Source organism: Notolepis coatsorum (genome assembly GCF_963971535.1).
Source record: "Notolepis coatsorum genome assembly, chromosome: 14".
Lineage (NCBI taxonomy): Eukaryota > Metazoa > Chordata > Actinopteri > Aulopiformes > Paralepididae > Notolepis > Notolepis coatsorum.
Window position 1 is genome coordinate 46,161,545 of NC_140178.1, and position 22,562 is coordinate 46,184,106.

At 43.7% G+C, this 22,562-nt stretch overlaps 1 protein-coding gene across 1 annotated transcript; it reads right to left on the reverse strand.

Annotated features, from left to right (window-relative positions):
- Positions 1-1,639: 1,639 nt before the first annotated feature.
- Positions 1,640-14,716, reverse strand: LOC311240519 (epithelial membrane protein 1; the record flags this gene model as incomplete). Its single annotated transcript, XM_084329096.1, has 5 exons — positions 1,640-4,219; positions 4,272-4,947; positions 11,282-11,390; positions 13,318-13,379; positions 14,593-14,716. 4 exons carry the CDS (start codon positions 14,714-14,716, stop codon positions 4,787-4,789), a joined length of 456 nt encoding a protein of 151 aa, XP_084185222.1. The 3' UTR covers positions 1,640-4,219; positions 4,272-4,786.
- Between the last annotated feature and the right edge of the window lie 7,846 nt (positions 14,717-22,562).

Sequence of the window (22,562 nt, forward strand, 5' to 3'; positions counted from 1 at the left end):
TGGCAGAGGACGGTATAAGATCAGAATAATCCCTGGCAGATAAAGGGTTAAAGGCCCACTCCATGACCCAAATGTAAACAAATGGGGTAGCCCCACCATCAAAATGACTAAATAGGAATGGAGACATATTTTCATTCTCAATGATGAACACTTGACAACAGATACATCTGACATCTGTACATTTTATATTACAGCCTAACCTGATGTGTTTCTGGAGATTCACTCATTTAAGTTAAGATAAGATAAGATATTCCTTTATTGATCCCCTTGGGGAAATCAAGGTGTCATAGCAGCATAATGGAGGATGGAGAGGAGGTACAGGTATGGGCAGAGTAATAGAAAGACAATATAGTAATATACACATTACATGGCGTTTTAACATTAGCCGAAATGCTTGATTGTGATTGGTCAATAGCGCTCGTCACAGGTCCGTTATTACTCGATAACGGACCTCTGCTGAGCAATAATGACCGCTGTGCGTAGCTGTTCGCAATCAAGCCCACTGACACACACTGCAGCAGTGCAATCAGTCCACACACCTGCCGGCGATAATAATAACTTTATTTGGGCTGACAGCGGACGGAGCCACAGAACAACTGCGTCTGCATTTGATCTCGTCTTGTCGATGGTGTAAAATGAATTAGGTATATTGTTAGTAAGTTAGCCATGTAATAAGCGGGATAATGTATAGCTATACTCGGTCATTGTCGCAAAATAATCGGCGAGGCGCCTCGGTGTTCTAAACTCCGTGTCGGTCAATTATTTTGCGACAATGACCTCGTAGCTATACATTATCCCTTACATATATAATATATAATCATATTATAATTCATTTGTATATTATATTGAACTATATTTGCAGTATGTACTATTATATTATGGTACTATATTGTATTGTATATATCATGTTCTATATATCTCACATCACATTATATATGTGCTGTATACACTATTATGTACTATATACTATTATATATACTATTATATACTGCAGGTATACTATACTGTAATGTGTACTATATGTGTGCACTGAAATGTGTACTATATGTATCTACTATGTATGTATATAAATTAATTAATTAATTAAACGTAAGTCTTCAGGGGTAGGGCCCGACAAGCCTAGTGCTTCTCCCTAGCCCTTTTCGGACAATTGGACAATGCTGCAATAGCAGCTGGTAAAACTTTGGTGATTTATGAAATTACCGTTGTTATGTGTCCAAAGCCCGAAATAAAAAATAACTGAACTGAACTGAACAATATTGTAATATAGGTAAAAATGTATATAAAATATGAATACAAGTAAACCGTAGACAAAAAGGTGCAGGTGAGGGTCTGTATATCCTATGAGTTGGGAGCAAATGGAATATGCACGTGTGGAGTTGGAAGCCTCAAGTCAAATGCTGCCCATTTGGCCACAGTCAGCCTATTTTCGGTGTTGAGTCGGACTCGGACAAAATAGTATTGGTCTGTGACAATGAGAAATTTATCTTCTACATAATTCTACAGCAGTGAGAGGTTTGTGCCAACTATATAATATCATTTTCATACAAACTTTCCATCCTTTAATCACCAAGTATATGTCTCCAAACCTGTCCTCCTCCCGTCTCATTGTGATTAATGGGGACAAACTAGAATAAACTAGATATGAATCAAGTTTTATTACAGTACAAATCGCTATCATCGTAATTCGTAATGAGAAATAATGGTAACAAAAATAAAACAGCATTAGACATACAGATAATAATAATAATAATAATAATAATAATAATAATAATTATTATTATTGTTATTATTATTATTATTATTATTATTATTATTATTATTATTATTATTATTATTATTATTATGAGAAACCAAACATATTTACACATTATATTTCAATATGTGGACAGAAAATAAACTCTTTAAGATTCAAGGCAGTCTCTGTCAGTCCATGAGTATCTCAGATAGTGTTTTGAGACCAGGTGTGCAGATGTAACTATTCAAAGAAGAGGTATCATACTGTATACTGTATAGTTGGATTAAATTAGTGAACACAAACAACTCCCAAATCCACTAGAGTGCTAAAACTGAAATTTGTGATGTCATCAGGTATAAAGTCTAAAGCCCAATTGTTGGATGGTATAGGTGACACTGAGAGCACCCAGAGGGAAGTTCCTATACGGGTCCACAAAATAAATCCCACTTATTGTCAGTGTAGCAGCTCCAGCCCTTATACATCATTCCATCAAAAGTTTGAGTCTTACTTCTCTGGTTTCTGGGGTTGGGAGAGAATAGCTCATGTTCACAAATATTGCTTTAACTTCCCTAGGCCATGGATATAACATATTGAAATTGTTGATTTTGGTGTTCCCCTTTAATGCACTCAGAAGTTAGGGTCTGTTTTCTGCATAGAGGCGGAGCTTTCAATTCATTCTGGTCATTTAAGGTTTTCTTAATCTATTATTCTGTGGTAAATGAGAGTTCATTCAAGCGTCAAATACACAAATGGGTTTTGGTGTGGAGATGAATTCATTAACTTCTACTCTTTAGACCCCATTATGTTCTCTGAGAAACTTTAAGGTTTAAACATTAAGTACATTAACCTCAGCTAAATAAAGTTGTATTAACTTTAAATTAAATAAGGTCCCACTTTATATCAAGTGTCAAAACAAGGAACAACACAACAGTGTGTGTGGATAGCTGAAGGATGCTATTACACAGCTTGAGTAAATTGCTGGTGTTTATATTTGGAAGCCTATGGGGCTGCAGATGGCAGAAATATCCAAGCTAAAAGCTAAGGCATTGGCAAATGTCTGCTCTATATCTGTGATAATTGGCAATCGCCACATTTGAAGGAGATGCTGCTTCCTGTATCCATAGAATCAAGCTGGATACATGTGTTGTTTTTCAGATTCCAAAGGTTTGTGCGCCTATAATTGTTTGTGTTGAAGGATCTTTGTCTAAATGTGAAATAAAGATATAAACGTGTATGGGAAGTGTGACAATCATTATAGTACATGTATGTAAAGTACATGTTATAATTCGGTAACATACTAGAAAGTGAAACCTGTCTCATGTCCTACATACGTGGTTAATAGAGGCCTTTCACGGAATGTTTAGAATGCCTGTTTGTCCTCCATGTTGTAATTACATGGTTGCTATGTGCAAAAAATTATTCTATGTGTTGATATATGAGAAATATACCTTCTCAAATGCTTTGAGCATTTGGAAAAGCACTATATAAATCTGATGTATTATTATTATTATTATTATTATTATTATTATTACCTAAAATATATATTATGTTGGTGTCTTATTACTGGATCAAGTAAACAAGTTACAGTAGAACAGTAATATCATGCTTTTTCAGTGTTTTACCTACTTTACCACTGCACATAAATTAGCTTTTTTTCTTTTGAAAGTGGTTACCAATGGTTACAGGCAGCTATTTTGAAAGAGAGACACACACAACCATTCTGTGCAAGGCCTCTATCCTCTACATGACACACAGATCTACATGTGCAGGGGCTATTTTAAATGTAGTTTATTTTAAATTTTTTAAGTTTGTTTGCATTGTCAAACAGGTTAAACCTTACCATACAATACTTGACAATCTAATGTAATTACAGTGTAAATACATACAATGTTCTTGGTGACGTTACATGAAGTGAGACCCTTCGCGCGTGCTAGGCTACACAAAATACAATTTAAGAACTAAAATAATGGACACAATTAATATAAAAATTATAAACTCTCCCCCATTTTTTTTTCATCCCACATACACATATTCCGATCTAAATGTACATAACAAAGAAACACACAGTGGAAAAGAAAATGGCCACAGCCTACAATGTTGCACCTGCTTCTTTGGGTTAAGCCAGAAACATCAATACATCTTAACTTACAGGTAGGATCTGTAATGCTGTCAAACAGCGACCTCTTTTGCAAAATAGCTGTATTGTGCTTTGTTTAAATTTTTTGTTTTGCATTTGACTCAAACAGCATTGGCGCCATGAGGAACAGGATTTCTAAGAAGTGCATACTCTACACATCTCTATGGCAGAGCCTGAAATGTGGCCAGCAATAGCAACCCCTCCCCCTATCCCCACTCAACTCCAACCCACACATCAGACCAAAACAAAGACCAAAATGTAAACAAATGTTGTACCAAGAGAGGCAGTTTTGCCTAGAGGTCACTGTTTGATGGCGTAAACGGATTCTAACTTTAACATATCACCTTGGCAGCCACTGTTTGATGGCGTAAACGGATTCTAACTTTAACATATCACCTTGGCAGCTCTGAGAACATTGTTGTTCCATTCCCAGTGTTAAGATGCCTCTGGTGAACCCAGCCCAAACTCTGGGTTTAGAAAAATACATAAAAACTTCCACTCAAATACCTCTCTATGATTGGATGAGCTCGTGTTGCAGCAACAAAAGAGGTTCTCCACTTACAGGTCATATCAGTAATCTAATGGCTGCTTCGAAACGGTCCTCGTGCTTCTTACCCCACAAAATGTAACTTGGTTTGAGCCAACATGATTCTCATTCCAAACAATCAAATATCTGACTGATATGACCTTTAACTGAGGACTGATACATCCATCACTGGATTTACACGAACAGCTCAAATCTGATGCGATAGATCTTTCCATTTCTGTCAAAGGGAATATAAAAATCTAAAAATATGATCTCTCCACATACAGTAGACACACACACACACACACAATATCAGATTGAAGCTGGCGGGGTAAATCCAGTCCTGTTATTGTGGGCTGGTTAGAGTTATTATCTAGTGTCTGTCTCACGCAGTCTTCTTACGTAGGACAAAATAAATGATGGACGAGATGAAGGTGAGGGCAAAAGAGATCCAGGCCAGGATGAAGCAGTGGCCGTACCAGCCACTCTTCTCGTCCTTGTGGAAGCGGTCTGTGTAGATGGAGGCTGCAATCATGATGCTCAGACCTGAAGGAAAGTAAAAGAGAGGAGGGATGCAGGGAAGGGGGGATGGAGGGGAGAAGTAGGTTTAATGAAGTTGGTAGTTAAATGAGTACAGAGCAAATGATTTAATCTAATTTCAAACCGTTATTTAAAGGGGTATGCCAACATTATGGGAAATGCGCTTATCTTCTTCAGAGTCAAACAAGAAGATAGATACCAGTTCAGTAGAAAGCTATCCGTCTGCAAGCTAGTCTAGCTTAGCACAAATTAATGGAAGCGGATACAGACCAGTTCTCCTCTCCTCGAGTTTTACAGTAAGCTAGGCTAGTGGTCTGTTATCTTGCAGCTGGACAGCTTTCTACTGAATGCACAGAGAGGAATTGGTGTCTATCTTCTTGTCTGACTCTGGAGAAGGCAGTAAGTGCATTTCCCATAATGTTCCTTTAAGTCTTTGAGATCATTGAGGGTAAGCACTCATTATGTTGGTGACTGCAATTACACCAAGCAAAACATAGAAAACATGATAAATCACATTTGGATACAGGGAGACTTGAGATCTTGTTTAAAAAAAAATCCAAAGATAGTGGTTTTTATGCGTTGTAGTTCAATCATTCCATGTAACTGGAGCACAACATTTAAATGCAGTCTGTCAGAGTTCAGAGATAACTCCAAGAAACTGGGAGAGAAAGATATACTGTATTAGTCAGAGAAATATATAGTAGTCAGATAAAGATATAATAGTCAGAGAAAGATATACTATAGTAGTCAGATAAATATATAATAGTCAGATAAATATATAGTAGTCAGAGAAGAATATAGTAGTCAGAGAAATATATAATAGTCAGATAAAGATATCATAGTCAGAGAACGATATACTATAGTAGTCAGATAAATATATAATAGTCAAATAAATATATAGTAGTCAGAGAAGGATATAGTAGTCAGAGAAGGATATAGTAGTCAGAGAAATATATAATAGTCAGAGAAAGGTATAGTAGTCAGATAAAAAATACAATAGTCAGAGAAAGACATAGTAGTCAGAGCGTCATCTGGTCATTTTTAAACTATCAGCTAATTTTATTCAACCAAAACTGTGTAAAATGCAATTCATAAATGGTTCAAATTAATTGAATTCAGCTCAATTCGATTTCAAATGGCTTAGTCTTTTTTTATTATGTATAGGTTATTAATAATTATTTAATAAATATGAATAACGTTTTTACAGTGTAGTAGTCCGAGAAAAATATATAGAGAGAGAGAGAGAGAGAGAGAGAGAGAGAGAGAGAGAGAGAGACAGAGAGACAGAGAGAGACTGGGTATGTACAGAACACAGAGACACACCCAACAGGAAATAACACAACCATAAGTGTGACCTTAAAGAATCTGGTCCAACAAACTTCAACAATGACTCTCAGGAATGTTAGAGGCATTTAACCTCTTGGCCCTAGCCCTATTTTCTGAAAATCCGCCTAAAAATACTTACCAAAGTAAATGGAAGATTGCTCCACTTCTACAAGGGCCATTTGCATGTTCTTGGTATCTAGGGGCATTTATGGATCTCAGGGAATGTATTCCCAGTGTCAGAAATAGTGTGTCTGTTACTAGGCTTTAGTAAATTGTAATGAACCAAAGGAGAATATCAATTCACAAAAAAAAGAGCGTCATATTTGACGGTGAATAACACCATGCTAAAAATTACCAGACATTAAAACCTGCCACTGAGCTTGTTCAGTACCTTCTTGAGATTACGTGTACAAGAAATCTAAGCAAATTAATAAAGAGAAGATGATTAAACAGAAGGTTTTGTAGATACAGTACTGAATTCTGCCATCCGGACACATGCAATTTGAAATATGATTATAGAATATCAGGCCTATAAATTACCTTATTGTGGCCAAGTCGCACATCTATGGATCGGGCCAAATCTCCTCTTTCAAATGGCAGAGTTCAATCTGGATTTAGTATCACCAGGCATGCAGCAAAAACCGTGAATGAAATCTACTGTAAGTACAGTTACTTTTTTATTATGTAAATCTCTCCGCCATTTTTCATCAGATTGCAACGCCTTTTTTTGCTAGACGTTCATAGAAAGGTAGAGAAATTAACTGCGTTCTAATTTGCCAATAACGTCCAGGTTTGGTATACAAACATATTGCTGAAAATATACACTTTGACTGCTTTTTTGACAGGGTTAGGGTCTTTACTCTTGGCTACATTTGAGAAAAACGCAACATTAATTCATACAGTCTGTAGAGATTTATGGCGTGATGTCATTTGCGGTCCACCACCGGACCACTCGGGCTTAAGACTCCGCCGCCTATGCTTAAGAGGTTTTAAACTCAGATGTGTACTCTCAAAACGTATCTTTAACTGCATTCATCAGCTGGCTCAGTAGCAGTATAGGTTAGTTCAGCAGGTGAATACTATTGGCCGCTCTCACTTGCATCATTTGCCATTCCCAAATACATTTTAATTAATATTTTCTCTCTCTCTCTCTCTCTCTCTCTCTCTCTCTCTCTCTCTCTCTCTCTCTCTCTCTCTCTCTCTCTCTCTCTCTCTCTCTCTCTCTCTCTCTCTCTCTCTCTCTCTCTCTCTCTCTCTCTCAATATCAGGAGAAAAAAATGCAAGATGTACGTTGCCGTTTTGATTGGTGTGTGTGTGTGTGTGTGTGTGTGTGTGTGTGTGTGTGTGTGTGTGTGTGTGTGTGTGTGTGTGTGTGTGTGTGTGTGTGTGTGTGTGTGTGTGTGTGTGTGTGTGTGTGTGTGTGTTAAGTTTAGTATTAACCACTTAGGAGTAGTGGGCAGTCACAGACAGGCACCAGATTATCATTACTGTAATATTCTATTAATATATTACAATGTGTGTGTGTGAGGGTGGCTGGGTGGCGCAGTGGGCAAGGCGCTCGCCACCAACGCAGGAGATACTGGTATTGAGCCCAGCTCTCTGCGTTGCTTCCGGCTTGGCCGGCCGTCGTACTAACACAATTGGCAGTGTTAGAGGGTGGGAAAGCCGGTGAGTGGGTCCTGGTCGTTGTAAACAGCGACTCCTACAGTTCGGTCGGGGCGCCTGCTCAGCGAGGAAAGGATCTAAGGGGGGTAGTGTGATCCTTTCACACGTTACACCCTCTCAGTGAGAGTCCGCGCTGCCAGGTGAAAAGAAGCGGTTGATTGGCTACACATGTGTCGGAGCAAGCATTGATAGCCTCCACTCTCCCAGACCAACTGTAGGGGGTAGGTGCGCAGCGACCAGGAAGGGGATTGGGAATTGACATAACGACTAACATTGGGATGGGAGAAAAACGGAGGGAAAAGGAGGGGGGAAAAGATTAAAAAAATATAAAAAAAATTGTGTGTGTGTTATGAAATGGCATGTTATTACCAAGACTAGTTACATATGGGTTACTTACAACAATGCCACTACACGTTCACTTATAGCACAAACACTATTTCACAGTGACCTAAGGATTATGTGCTCAAATCATATCAGCCCTAACACGCCTATGAGCTATGAACTAGCCAAGCCCTCTCTGCTGCTGCTATGAACTAGCCAAGCCCTCTCTGCTGCTCCCAACTCCTGAACAAAGTGGCTTTGTACTACATGAATACAAAGAAATAGAGAGATTACTGTAGCGCACTTATCAATCATACTTATCACTGACAGACACGCACACAGGCTGATAATGACTGACAGACTCACATAGGCTGATAATGACTGACAGCTGTTTTAGTGCAAGATACTTACATTTAACTTAAATAGAGTTATTTTGCACATAATCTCACAGATATCCCAAAACGATAAACAGTTTTGCACACATTAATTTAGTTCGACAGTTATTGAGTTAGAATTTTGTTTGAGAGTTAATGAGTTTGAATATGTCCTCTAGTGAAGACACTGAATCCTTGTTTTAATTACAGCTAAAATAACATAGATGAAAAAATAAACTAGGATTGGTATTATTTTTTCCTCTACATCATTTCATTATGCTCTAGCCTAATAGAGGCCTTGCACAGAATGTTTGTGTAGTTCTGTGTTCCAATATGGCTGCCTGTAACATAGTAACCATTGTTTTGTACATGGCAATGGAAGAGAGAACGGTTGCTATGTGCAAAACAACGGTTGCTATGTGTTAATATATGAGAAATATATAAACATTATTCATTATTGGATCTTGTAAACAAGTGTAGACACCTGAATATGTCTAACAATAATTCAATGTGTCTAACGTTAATTCCTTGCATTCCCTGTGTTCGCGAGGACGTTGTGTAACTGGCTGACCGCTCTTGATCCTCCCTATCCTAACATTGACACTTAATAGTGGGACATGATACAGGTGCCGCCAGGGGGAGCTGGTGGCGACGTTGGGCAGGGAGACACAGGTGAAGAAGGATGGGCTCAGGGCGCGGCGCCGACGGAGGAACTTCCTCTTCATCGTTTTCCAGAGAAGGAAGAGGTCGCACGGAGCTGGAGCTCCGGACGTCAAGCATGCGAGATATAAACCCAGTTACGAAGTGGGTTAGTAATGAGTATGCGATAGCTTAGCTTTTAGTTAATGCGGAAGAGACATTGTGAACGAAGAAGCAGACGAGCTACTGCCAAAGAGTGTGATAGATATTGCCCACATTGCGCTTTAGCTGAAGTATATGCGTCATGACAGGGGGTCGTCCCGACCCACAGCTTAGCTTCAGTTAGGCTAGCACCACAGTTTAGCCCGCATGTCGCCCCACCCCTTCAGCCCAGCAGCGGACGTCACTACACTGCACGCTCCTCCAGCCCCTCCGAGCCGTTACCCCAGCAGTCACCTGCCCAACGTCTACCCAGCCCCGCTGCCTGCTATCACGGGACCTCTCGACGGCCATCTCACCACACGGACATTTGGTGGTGGGAGCAGGCCCGCCACTTGGTTAAGTACACTCAAGCCGGTTACAGCGAGCGCTCCGAGTGCTGAAACTTTATCGGTAGACATCTTCTCTGTGGCGGCGCGGGCTCTTTAAGGGCGAAGAGAAGCAGTGCTTTGAACTGACGCTGGTAACAGTGTTTAGGGGCGCCCGACCTTTATTATTTTGGGGAAAGTCGGCTATAGATAGGACTTTTATTTGCAACGTGGGCCCACTGTCATTTTGGTTGAATGTGGTAATAATGTGTGTTCTTTTATAAAAATCCCATTGAATAGCTCCTTTATCCCTCTCCCTATTCCTCCCCTCTCTCCCCACCTACGGAGAAGCGAATCAGTATATAAACCCTTAAAGGGAAGGGGTTATTACTGTGTATAGGCCAGTGTGGGAAGAACTTTAGTCTGTAGAGCGAGAGCACTAGGTGCCCGGTGCGGAAATAACGTTAATTCCCGTGTAAATACTTGTAACGTGCATCAGACTTTCAGTAAAAGAGAGCTCAATGGGACCACTGTGTGCGTGTCTGTTAATGTTCATTACAATTTAACCCTTTCCCCACCCCCCTGCCTATAGTTCATTGGGAAAGGTCTCTACTCATCAATCAGGAAGGGTACTGCTTTGGGGAGCGAATATATCATCCATCCTTACAGCCATCGGGTGTGGGAGGGCCCAGGAAGTATTGGGGGGTAGTGTGGGTGTGTGGGGAGCTACTGCTGATCGCCCTGGAGGGCAAGAAGGACCAGCGCACCATCCCTAGGTTAGTGAATCCTAGGCCCCATCCACTCCCGCTGCTCGACCTCCACTTCAACATTCCTGGCATACAGTCGGGGACTCAGCCGGACCCAGCTCTGCTGCGTTCTCACTACCAGGTGGCCGTGTACATCCACTCCCATAAAGCAGGGATAATCCACCCTGCTACACAAGTAACACTATAACAGTAATATAATGCTTTTACAGTGTTTTATCTTCTCAGAAATTAAGCATTTCCTTTAGGTTACCAATGGTTACAGGCAGCCATAGCCTACTGGAAGAAAGAGAAGGACAGAAACATTCCGTGCAAGGCCTCTATTAACACAAGGATTCAGTGTCCTCCAATGCCATCCCTGGAGGGGATATGTGACTATGTGCAAGATAATGCATTATTGTTGTTCGGTGAAGTGCCCATTTAAGAGTCCATACTAAGCATAATACTTGTAGAATGCATGTTTGTTTGTTTTTTACACTGGACCCAGAGGGCTTGGCCTACAATAGCAAATGTCTCTAACTGACGGATTCACCCATTGTTAAAACACGCATGTGTGAGTGTCGTGGCCGGGTTCGGCTTAACTAGGCTTGCTTAGTCTTGTTGTTTTTTAATACAATTCCATCTTGTTGATGGAAATACAAATATTAGTCTATTCCCTTAAGCCTTCGTTTTTTGGGGGGGCGTTTTCAGTGATGTACAGGTCTGTACTGTCTGTCTGGCTTACCTTGAGAGTAGGGGAATTCAATGGGCAGGTCAGTGTAGTTCCATACTCCTTTCGTCAGGACCCACCGCGCCCACACATCAGTGGAAATAGTTTCTGTGATCCACCAGGCCTAACCGGGGAGGAAGTCAAAGAAATATATTCATATGACATTTAATATGATTATTTATATTATAACATTATCAATATTTACAATTATTCATATTTGATCTCTCCATGAACAAGCACCAAGACAATTTAAATGCCACACCTTCACTTACATTTATAAAACCTGATTCACAACAATGTTCTATCTAAACATACAGTTAGCAGAAGGAACAACCAAGGAGTGGCTTCCCAAAAACCTTTTAGTGCTGAGGGCAACCTTTATTCTAAAGCACCCGACGCGGTACCGTCCAATAGCGCACTGTCTTTTCTTTTCGGCACTATTTTCTCATTTTTTGGCGGAGGGACACCATTTTTTGTGGCCATATTACGAACACCGGCCCCCACACACACAGCAAGTATCACTCCGCAGCTCTCACCAGAAGTCTATAAAAAAACCCGTCAACCGCAGCTCCCGTTTTTCCAAACTTCCCCCAGAGCGAGCGGTCGCACAATGAATTTTCTCCGGGGAATCCGCGCCTGCCTGTACATTTCGAAACGACCGTGTAAGTACTGTTTACTAATCTGTTGGACTTCTTATAGCATTCGTTAACTTTTATGACCGTCTATAGTGTTTGTGAGATGGTTGTCGAGGCAGTGGTGAATTGGCGCGCCAGATGTTTTGAATGGCTCTGGTCGGGCGTTGTTTACTATGATCACAGTCAGTAGTCTCGTATTTCTAATCGGTCCTATTTGTCCGATCGGGATCTTTATACTTGGATATAGCTGTTGGGTGTTGGGTTGGTGCGGATAAGCTGGAGAGGGAAAGTTTGCTTTCTTGTCTGTAATCGACGGACTTTGTCGATGCACTTTGAGAGAAGCTGCGCCCGTGTGTTTTGGTGCGATTTGAACGCCAGCTGTCAATAAGCTAAAGCTGGTATGCTTTGACCAAAATCAGTTTGATTTAGCCATAAAGATGGTCAAGATTATGGATGTAAAGGTGGAGGTGTCAAGCATGCATAGGCAGGCTCAGGGGTTAAAGGGGATGATATTTGGAGTATTTGAGGGCATTTCTATCCAAGAGATTTTAGAAAATGTGATGTGTGGGCAGGTGACTGAAGTGGTGCGATTTAAGCCCAGGGAGGGGGGGGGGTGATTCCCCTGTACTGCTGATTTTTTCTGACAGTGCCCTGCCGGAGAGAGTGTCTATTGGCCACATGTCCTATAGGGTCAGAGAATATATTAGGCCTCCCTTGCGGTGCTATAATTGCCAAAGGTTTGGCCACAGTGCTGGATCCTGTAGGGGTAAGCGGAGGTGCATGAAGTGTGGGGAGTGTCATGACATCAGGGAGTGCAAAGCGGATGTTCCAAAATGCTGCAATTGTAGCGGGGATCATCCTGCTAGCTTTCGGGGGTGTGTGTTCTCCAGCAAGGCTCGGCAGGTTGAGACGGTGAGGGAGCGGGATGGGACATCCTATGCTGATGCGATTAGAGTAGTTCAGGGGGCTAATATTGTGAGTGCGGCTATGGTGGACGGGGGGAGTCAGCGTGGTTCTCCCCCGGCCGGGCCAGTTATTCCCCCAGATTCTCTGATCTTTAGCAAGGACTCAGGAGTCCTTTCTATCCTTCGTGGTCGAAGTACTGGTGGGAGCAAAGTACAGACACAATTAAGATGGTGGTGGAAGCAGCAGAGAAGTATTTGGGGGTCAAGGAGTTGAGTCCAGAAAATCTGCATGATTTGATGGCTGGGAAAAAAAGGGGACCTTCACAGACTCAGCGGCGTGGGAGCAAAGAGGTCTCGGTTGATATGGCGGTGGGGGGTGGGGATTCTGACTAGTTATAATGTTGTACATCCTTCAATGGAATGCTAGGAGTCTAACAGCTAATGGGCAGGAGCTTAAAAGGTTTGTGGCTGCTTTTAGGGATAAACCTGAGCTAATTTGTATTCAGGAAACCTGGCTGAAGCCATGTTTGGATTTTGTCATTCCTGGGTATGACAGCTTGAGGCTGGATAGACCTGGAAGATCAGGAGGGGGGTGTGCAACATTTATAAGGAATGGGATTCAGTATCGGGGCGTGGATGTGGGAACTAGCCTTGAGTGTGTGGTGGCGGAGGTATGGACAGAATCTGGGTCTATAAAAGTGGTACATTTTTATAATCCTTGCGAGCGTTTGGAAGCAGCAGGGCTGGATGGGATTATGGAGAAGTGTGAGGGTGGGTGCATATGGGTGGGAGACTTTAATGCTCACAACCCTTTATGGGGCAGTGGGAGAAAAGATCTTAATGGAGCTGTGGTGGAGGAATTTCTGGATAGGAATAATCTGGTTGTGATTAATGATGGGAGACCTACCAGGTTCCATATGCTCTCTAATTCTGTTAGTCATATCGATCTGACTTTCTCCTCCCCTAATTTAGCTAGGGTGGGGGAATGGGATGTGATGGACATATATACAATGGGGAGTGATCACTACCCGATCTATAGTAGGTTTGGCAGGAGATTGAGAATTGAGGTTGACGAGGTAAGAGTAAGGTTCAATTTCTCCCGTGCTAATTGGGAAGAGTTTCAGCAGGTGTGTGTAGAGTTAGGTGGGGAAGTAGACAGTGACGGCTCTGTAGATTCATGGAACTCCTCCCTGGGGGATATGATTCACAGGGCAGCTCTGAAGGCGGTTCCTGTGAAGCAGGGGTCAAAACCTAGAGTGATAGTTCCTTGGTGGAATAATGATTGTGATGTGGGTGGGAGACTTTAATGCTCACAACCCTTGAGGAACCGTAATCTTGCTTACAGGCGGTTGAGGAAGCACCCTACGGTGGAGAATGCGATAGTTTATAAAAGGCTCAGAGGTATAGCTAGGAGGGTTATTAAGGACACAAAGAGGAGTAGTTGGAGGAAGTTCTGTGGGACTTTGGGGCCGGAAACACCTGTGAGGGACCTGTGGTCGGCGGTGCATAGGATGGGGGGGAGATTTAAAAAGAGGTCTATTCCGGTAATGACCGCAGGGGGGGTGGAGGCGGTGTCCAATTTGGAGAAGGCTAGTATGCTGGTGGAGGCTTTCAGGGCTGTTCATAGTTCTGAGAGTCTCGGGGAGGAGAGGGGTAGGAGGAGGAGGGAGCTCCTGGCAGACAATCAGTGGAAGCTGGCGTGGAGTCTAGATAATGTTAATCCAGTTAATGTCTTTTTTTCTCTAAAGGAACTAAAGGATGCAATTGCAGCAGGAGCAAGAACTACCCCTGGGAAGGATGGTCTGGGCTACAAGCTTTTTCAGCATCTGGAGGAGGGGGCTCTCTTGGAGGTTCTGGCTCTGATGGGTAAGGTATGGGAGGAGGGGAGGCTTCCGACTGACTGGAAGCATGCGGTCATAGTGCCGGTGCTGAAGCCAGGGAAAAGGGGATCTGACCCGGCATCATATCGGCCTATTGCTCTGACGTCGGTGTGTTGTAAAATTATGGAGAGGATGGTGACCAATAGGTTGGTGTACTTTTTAGAGACCAAGGGTCTATTGTCAGAGTTCCAGAATGGGTTTAGGGTGGGGAGGTCCACCATGGAGGCGGTGGCAGTCATGGAGGAGGATATCAAGAAGGCCTTTGTGAACAAGGAAGTGGTGGTGGGGGTGTTCCTTGACATAGAGAAAGCCTATGACTCCCTATGGAAGGAAGGGCTTCTGATTAAGTTGTTCGACCTGGGGGTCAGGGGCAGGATGCTGAACTGGATTCAGGATTTTTTGAGAAGGAGGACTATTCAGGTCAGGGTTGGGGGCGTCTGCTCGGATACTGTGGAGGTGGAGAACGGCACCCCGCAGGGGAGCGTAATTAGCCTGGTTCTTTTTAATGTGATGGTAAATGATATTTTCAGTGGTGTGCAGGGGGGGCTCGGGCAGTCTTTGTTTGCGGATGATGGGGCCTTGTGGAAGAGAGGGAGGAACGTGGAGTATGTGATAAAGCAGGTCCAAAAAGCCTTGGACTCAGTGGAAGCCTGGGGGGAGAAGTGGGGCTTTAGGCTTTCGGCCCCAAAGTCCAAGTATATGATTTTTGGTTTTAAAAGGAAGCTCCCGGAGGGGGGGCTAAGGATTTATGGGGCGCCACTGGCTAGGGTGAAGGAGTTTAAATTCTTGGGTGTCTGGCTAGACGAGAGGTTGACCTGGTCCTCTCATGTCAGCAAATTAGTGGATAAGGGTGAGAAGGTCGTTAACACTATGAGGTGCCTGGCAGGGTGTGACTGGGGGGCGGACAGGGGGTCCTTGACCCTAATCTATCAAGCGATGTTAAGATCTTATATGGATTATGGGTGTTTTATTTATGGAGCGGCCTCTGTGACGGTTCTGCATAGGCTGGACGTTCTCCAGGCGAGGGCTCTGAGGCTCTGTTGTGGAGCCTTTAGGTCCTCTCCGGTCCCTGGCCTGCTGGTCGAAATGGGTGAGATGCCCTTGGCATTGAGGCGGGTCAAGTTAGGGCTACAGTACTGGGTGAAGTTGAGCGCCTCCGGCCTGGCCTTCCCTGCTAGGCGGCTGCTTCAGGGGTCATGGGAGTCGGGGGTAGGGTCAAGCGCAGGCCTTTCTTTGAAGAGGTGAACCAATGGGCTGGTAAATTGGGGCTGGTTCAGGAGGACCCACCTCCTTGTAGGAGCTGGACTCCGGTGCCGTTCTGGCTGATTCAGGAGCGGGATGTCAACCTGTCCTTTTTAGAGGTGGATAGGGATGGGATTCAGGCGGATGTGGAATCCTTCCTAAAACTGGAACTGGAGGTGTACCTGGGGGTCTTCACTGATGGGTCCAGGGACCCTGTCTCTGGAAGGGCTGGGTTTGGAGTATATGTGGCCCAGTGGGATCTGCGGGCTGGGCTTCGGATTTCAGATGGGAGCTCAGTCTTTGTGACAGAAGTGCTGGCTATCCTCTGGGCATTATGGTGGGTGGAGGATGTCAAGCCGGAGAGGGTTCTTCTGTGCTCTGACTCAGCGGCGGCTTTGGTGGCCTTGAGAGAGGGCAAGTCAAAGGCTCGGCCTGACCTGATTCAGGAGATTTTGATGGTATTGTTTAGGCTGGAGAAGGTTGGCTGTGAGGTAAAGTTCTGCTGGGTCCCAGGGCACTCAGGAGTTGTAGAGAATGAAATAGTGGATGGCTTAGCCAAAGGCTCATTAGGTAGAATGGCCCCGGATCTGTCTGTACAGTTAGGGGGGGCCGAGCTGAGGGAGAAAATTAGGGAGGGGGTTTTGAGGGAGTGGCAGTGTAGGTGGGACTCGGAGACCAAGGGGAGGCACTTTTATTCTATCCAGCCCTCTGTCAGGAGGATGGGGGCCCCTTTTGGGGGGGCTAGAAGAGACTCAGTTGTAATCTGTAGATTACGGTTGGGGCACTGTGGGCTTAATCAGACGTTGGGTACAGTAGGGAAACATCCTTCTGGGTTATGTGAATGTGGGGGGGTGGAGTCAGTGCAGCATGTCCTGAGGGATTGTATTAAGTACAGAGAACAGCGAAATTCCTTCTTTAGAGTTCTTTCTTCTCAGGGAGTTAATTCTTTCTCTTTGCCTTCATTTCTAGGCCTGGGTGAGAACCACCAAGAGAGAGCTAGTGCTGTTGTGCAGTTCCTGCTTTCTGCGGGGCTGTATAATAGAATATAGGGCTGGAAATCTATAGTGCTCCCTCTGTCCTGTGGAGGGCGGCAATACGCCTAGACGCGTAGTCCGCCGGAAACTTACAAGAAGAAGAAGAAGCTCCCGTTTTTCCAAACTTCCCCCAGAGCGAGCGGTCGCACAATGAATTTTCTCCGGGGAATCCGCGCCTGCCTGTACATTTCGAAACGACCGTGTAAGTACTGTTTACTAATCTGTTGGACTTCTTATAGCATTCGTTAACTTTTATGACCGTCTATAGTGTTTGTGAGATGTTTTTACAGAGATTCTGGTCATATTTTCCATCAAAAATCTTGTTTTGAAATCTACCGTGTGCGACTAGCAATTTCCCCCCAGGGAGAGTTACCTGTGAGTTGGCTAACATTCAGCGCTAGTTGCAGGCTAGCTGCAGGCTAACGGCAACACAGTTGTCGTATTTATTTCGCAAATGCAGTGTTTTCAAATAAGGCACATTGCTGTATTTAGTGTATTCATTAGTGGGTCATATTCCTATATGTAACATATCTCATTTTATCATATCTCATTTTATCAACTTAGAATTGACGGCAGTGTCTAGATGCTGGAACTAGCTCCCATGCTAACAGCACCGGCTGAGATCCAGGAACAGCGCCGTCATTCCCCTACCCAGGACAAAACCTTCAAGAAGGGCGAGGTTCTAGAAGACAAGGCTCTATGAAGATAATGGGGTAAGTTTGAAGAAAATTTTTAACACACACATGAACGTTTTATAATTATCATCACAATATGTAAATAATAATAATAATTTTTTTTATCAAATCTAGTTTCATTAATTAATTAATAACTTTTGAACAATAGATGCTATTTCTAATCTGTCAGCTGTTCTATATTGCCAACAAGATTGTCTACATTCCATTCAATATACAAAAAATATAAATTACAAGGAAAGTGTAATTTAATACATTTTTATCTTCCAAGTTTAATTTCAACAAGTTCAAGTGCAACTACATATGAACCATAATAATAAAAATTATGATGATAATCATACACTTATTTTATATCATTGGAAAGCCCTAGTTGTTAGCTTTAAAATGGCACCAAATATGAGGTACTTTGAAATACCCAGTAACTAATAATCTATCACAAACCAATGCAATATCATGTTCAGGGATTTCCTAAATACAAGATAGCCCTGGAAGAGAAAAAGTACTTTTTTTTTATTTATCCTTTCTTTAACCGGGGTAATCACATTGAGATTTACATTTATTTTTCAAGTGCCCTGGCCAATAAGGCAGCATACAGATACGTATCGCATATAAAACAACATTAAAACAAATACATATAAGAAGAAAAAAGATAGTAAAAACATACAAATACTAAAAAGTTAAGAAAATGTCACATTTCAACGTGATCAATTCTAATGAGGGAATCTAGCTTCAAATCTTTTTATAATAGGTTACAGGAGAATGGAGCAGCATAGCTGAATGTTTCCCAAATTCAGTTCTGATGCTGGGAACATGATATGAGATATCATTTTGTGATCTCAGATTGTAATGTCTACCTCTTGGTTGAATGAGTAAAGTGCTTTGCTCCATTGGATCCTATAATGAGATGAAGCTGAACTGATTCTCTGCTAGACGAATTTCCCCATGAGGGATAATAGTTTTCAACTGCTACTTAGTGTTAATATAGTGTTAAGATGAATTCATTCATTAATTTATATATTGACAAAAATTATTAGCCTTTATTGCACACTTGCGGCTTGTACACTAATACACATTAAGACTAGCTTAAAATCTATACAAAATCATGAATGAAGTCATTCTACTGTAGTACATCCACCAAAAAGAGTTCCCCCTCCATGCCTCTACAGATGTTTACAGAGAGAGAGAGAGAGAGAGAGAGAGAGAGAGAGAGAGAGAGAGAGAGAGAGAGAGAGAGAGAGAGAGAGAGAGAGAGAGAGAGAGAGAGAGAGAGGGTATTATGTAATTATGACAAACCCAATGCCCTCAAAGCAACTAAAATAAATGTATGAAGTGTCATAAAGGAGAGAACCCCTAGAGCGGCAAGGAATAGTAATTTAATTGGTTTGGTTCAATATTTGTATTGTTGTCTGCATTGCTTTTGCAATTTTTCTTTTTTTGCTTTTATTCTTTAGTCTATTTTATGCTAATCTTATGTCTGTTTTACTGCTGTGAAGCACTCTGGGCTCCAATTATTGTATCAAAGGTGCTATACAAATAATGTTTATTATTATTAGTAGTAGTAGTAATAGTAGTAGTAGTAGTAGTAGTAGTAGTAGTAGTAGTAGTAGTAGTAGTAGTAGTAGTAGTAGTAGTAGTAGTAGTAAAGGGGGGAAAAGAAAAAAGTGAGCTGTCTAAGAATCAGAGATTCTCTTTATGTGTATCATCTCTGTTTGGACATGTATGTGGTTGAGACAACAGTCAAATGATGGAATGCACCTCCGTGACACCGAACGACATTCCACAGCCCTCACTCTGGTATGAGACACTACAGAACACCTAGGATATGCAGGTATACACTGTCGCCTGCTTGTATTCTAAACACAAGATGCATGTGCACACATGTCACCTGTCTGTCATCAGACCCACAGGTATGGCAGTGATGTGAAGCATGCAGCCCTGGTAGGACAAGAGGGTCTGAACTGATGACAGGGGACGACAGCTGTCAGTCGTTTCCTCCGTTTAAAAAAATGTAGACCCCAGGCACTTCAACGCAGCACTCACCTTCGCTGCTCTAGCCTGAAATGCTCTGGTGAGACACAGCGGTGAAGCACCGGTGGTCTCAATTAGCTCTTTACACACTCCAGAACTTTATTAATGAATAGAAAATTAAAAAACGAAATAGTGTGTGTGTGTGTATAGATGCATGTATGTGCGTTTGTGTTATAAGTTATATTATATGACACTCATAAGGCACTATGCTTAGGGCCAGGCACTCTGCTTAGGGCCAGGCAGGCACTCTGCTTAGGGCCAGGCACTCTGCTTAGGGCCAGGCACTCTGCTTAGGGCCAGGCACTCTGCTTAGGGCCAGGCCAGGCACTCTGCTTAGGGCCAGGCACTCTGCTTAGTGCCAGACCAGGCACTCTGCTTAGAAACAGGCAGGCACTCTGCTTAGGGCCAGGCCAGGCACTCTGCTTAGGGCCAGGCACTCTGCTTAGGGCCAGGCCAGGCACTCTGCTTAGGGCCAGGCCAGGCACTCTGCTTAGGGCCAGGCACTCTGCTTAGGGCCAGGCAGGCACTCTGCTTGGGGCCAGGCAGGCACTCTGCTTAGGGCCAGGCCAGGCACTCTGCTTAGGGCCAGGCACTCTGCTTAGGGCCAGGCCAGGCAATCTGCTTAGAAACAGGCACTCTGCTTAGGGCCAGGCACTCTGCTTAGAAACAGGCACTCTGCTTAGGGCCAGGCACTCTGCTTAGAAACAGGCACTCTGCTTAGGGCCAGGCACTCTGCTTAGAAACAGGCTCTCTGCTTAGGGCCAGGCACTCTGCTTAGAAACAGGCACTCTGCTTAGGGCCAGGCAGGCACTCTGCTTAGGGCTAGGCACTCTGCTTAGAAACAGGCACTCTGCTTAGGGCCAGGCACTCTGCTTAGAAACAGGCACTCTGCTTAGGGCCAGGCACTCTGCTTAGAAACAGGCACTCTGCTTAGAAACAGGCACTCTGCTTAGGGCCAGGCACTCTGCTTAGAAACAGGCTCTCTGCTTAGGGCCAGGCACTCTGCTTAGGGCCAGGCAGGCACTCTGCTTAGGGCCAGGCCAGGCACTCTGCTTAGGGCTAGGCACTCTGCTTAGGGCCAGGCAGGCACTCTGCTTAGGGCCAGGCACTCTGCTTAGGGCCAGGCAGGCACTCTGCTTAGGGCCAGGCAGGCACTCTGCTTAGAGCCAGGCAGGCACTCTGCTTAGGGCTAGGCACTCTGCTTAGAAACAGGCACTCTGCTTAGGGCCAGGCACTCTGCTTAGAAACAGGCACTCTGCTTAGGGCTAGGCACTCTGCTTAGAAACAGGCACTCTGCTTAGGGCCAGGCACTCTGCTTAGGGCCAGGCACTCTGCTTAGAAACAGGCACTCTGCTTAGGGCTAGGCACTTTGACTGCCACACTGTTTGCGCGTTGTGTTGTGAGCCTTATAGTCATTTCCACGGTCGTTTCATTATGTTTGCGAAGATGTGTGTGTGTTCTGTATTACGGCTGTGGGGACATGGTGTGGCTCATTTTGACAAACGTTACTTGTAGTGCAAGATGGGAGTAATAGTTTGTTTCCACACGCTGTAGTTTCTAGTTTATTACACGCTAAACATTGCGCATTTCCAAGATAATCCAGTCTTTTTTCATAGATCGTGAGAAAAAACACGTTATCTGCAATAAGCCCAAACCGTTCTGGCTGATCCCATGAAACTCCAAATACTCCCAAATCAAAGGTATATGACATGTACCATCACAAAATCATCAAGGGGGGGGGGGGGGGGGGGGGGGGGGGGTGTTGTTTTAACTCAAAACTCTGATCGTGTTTGCCGACCATGTTTTTCATCCGGTGAAACACAGGACTGTGATCGTTAGAAAAACACATTTCAAATTCAAAGCCGGCTAAGAATAATTCCAAGTGATCGCATCGCCATTGCGATTACCAGTGTATATGTCTATACACGTTTCGATGGTAAAATACGCTTATGCAACGGAATTCCGAGGTGAGCACTGTGGATTTCTGTCCGAGCAGAATGAAGGGCCACTAACCGAGGAGAAAATGAAAGTGAAGCTGACTATCAACCCTCAAGCCATTGCAGTTCAGACACGGATGATACTGCCACCTGGTGATAGTCGATCAGAATGCAGTTCTAATGTGTGGGGATGTGCCTAAATGATGCAGATCGCTCCCGGCAGGTCTGTAGACGCGGGGATCAAAGTAAAAAGGACGATCCAAAAACTTTTTTTGGCACTGAGCGCTTGTCGGCCAAAAGCGTAATATGTCGTTTTTGGCACAGAATGTGTTAATAGGGCCCCCAACCAAGATAGATAGCTTCCTTTTTTTTTATTAGTACTGTAATTATTTAATTAATGCTCTCAGGTCAGCCAACCAGAGGGCCCCTCAAAACGTCAATCATCCTATCAAACACCATTTCATCCAAACAGAAAAGTGACGAAACAGCTAAACCGCTATGGTGCGGAGATCTGATTTAATTTTTATTGATCTTTTTCCCCCTCCATTTTCCTCCGATTTCTCCCATCCCAATGTTAGTCGTATGCCAATTCCCAGTCCCTTCCTGGTCGCTGCGCACTTACCCCCACAGTCAGATCATCTGGGAGAGTGGAGGCTACCACGTGCTTCCTCCGACACACGTCCAGCCAATCACCGCTTCTTTTCACCTGGCAGCGCGGATTCTCATCGAGAGGGCGTAGCGTGTGGGAGGACCACACTATCCCCCTCAAGTCCTATCCGCGCTTAGCAGGCGCCCCGACCGAACTGTAGGAGTCGCTGTTTTACAACGACCCGGACCCACCCCGCCAGCTTCTCCCACCCTCTAATACAGCCAATTGTATTAGTGCAGACGGCCAGCCAAGCTGGTGACAACCCCGGAGCTGTGAGCTGGATTCGAACAGGCG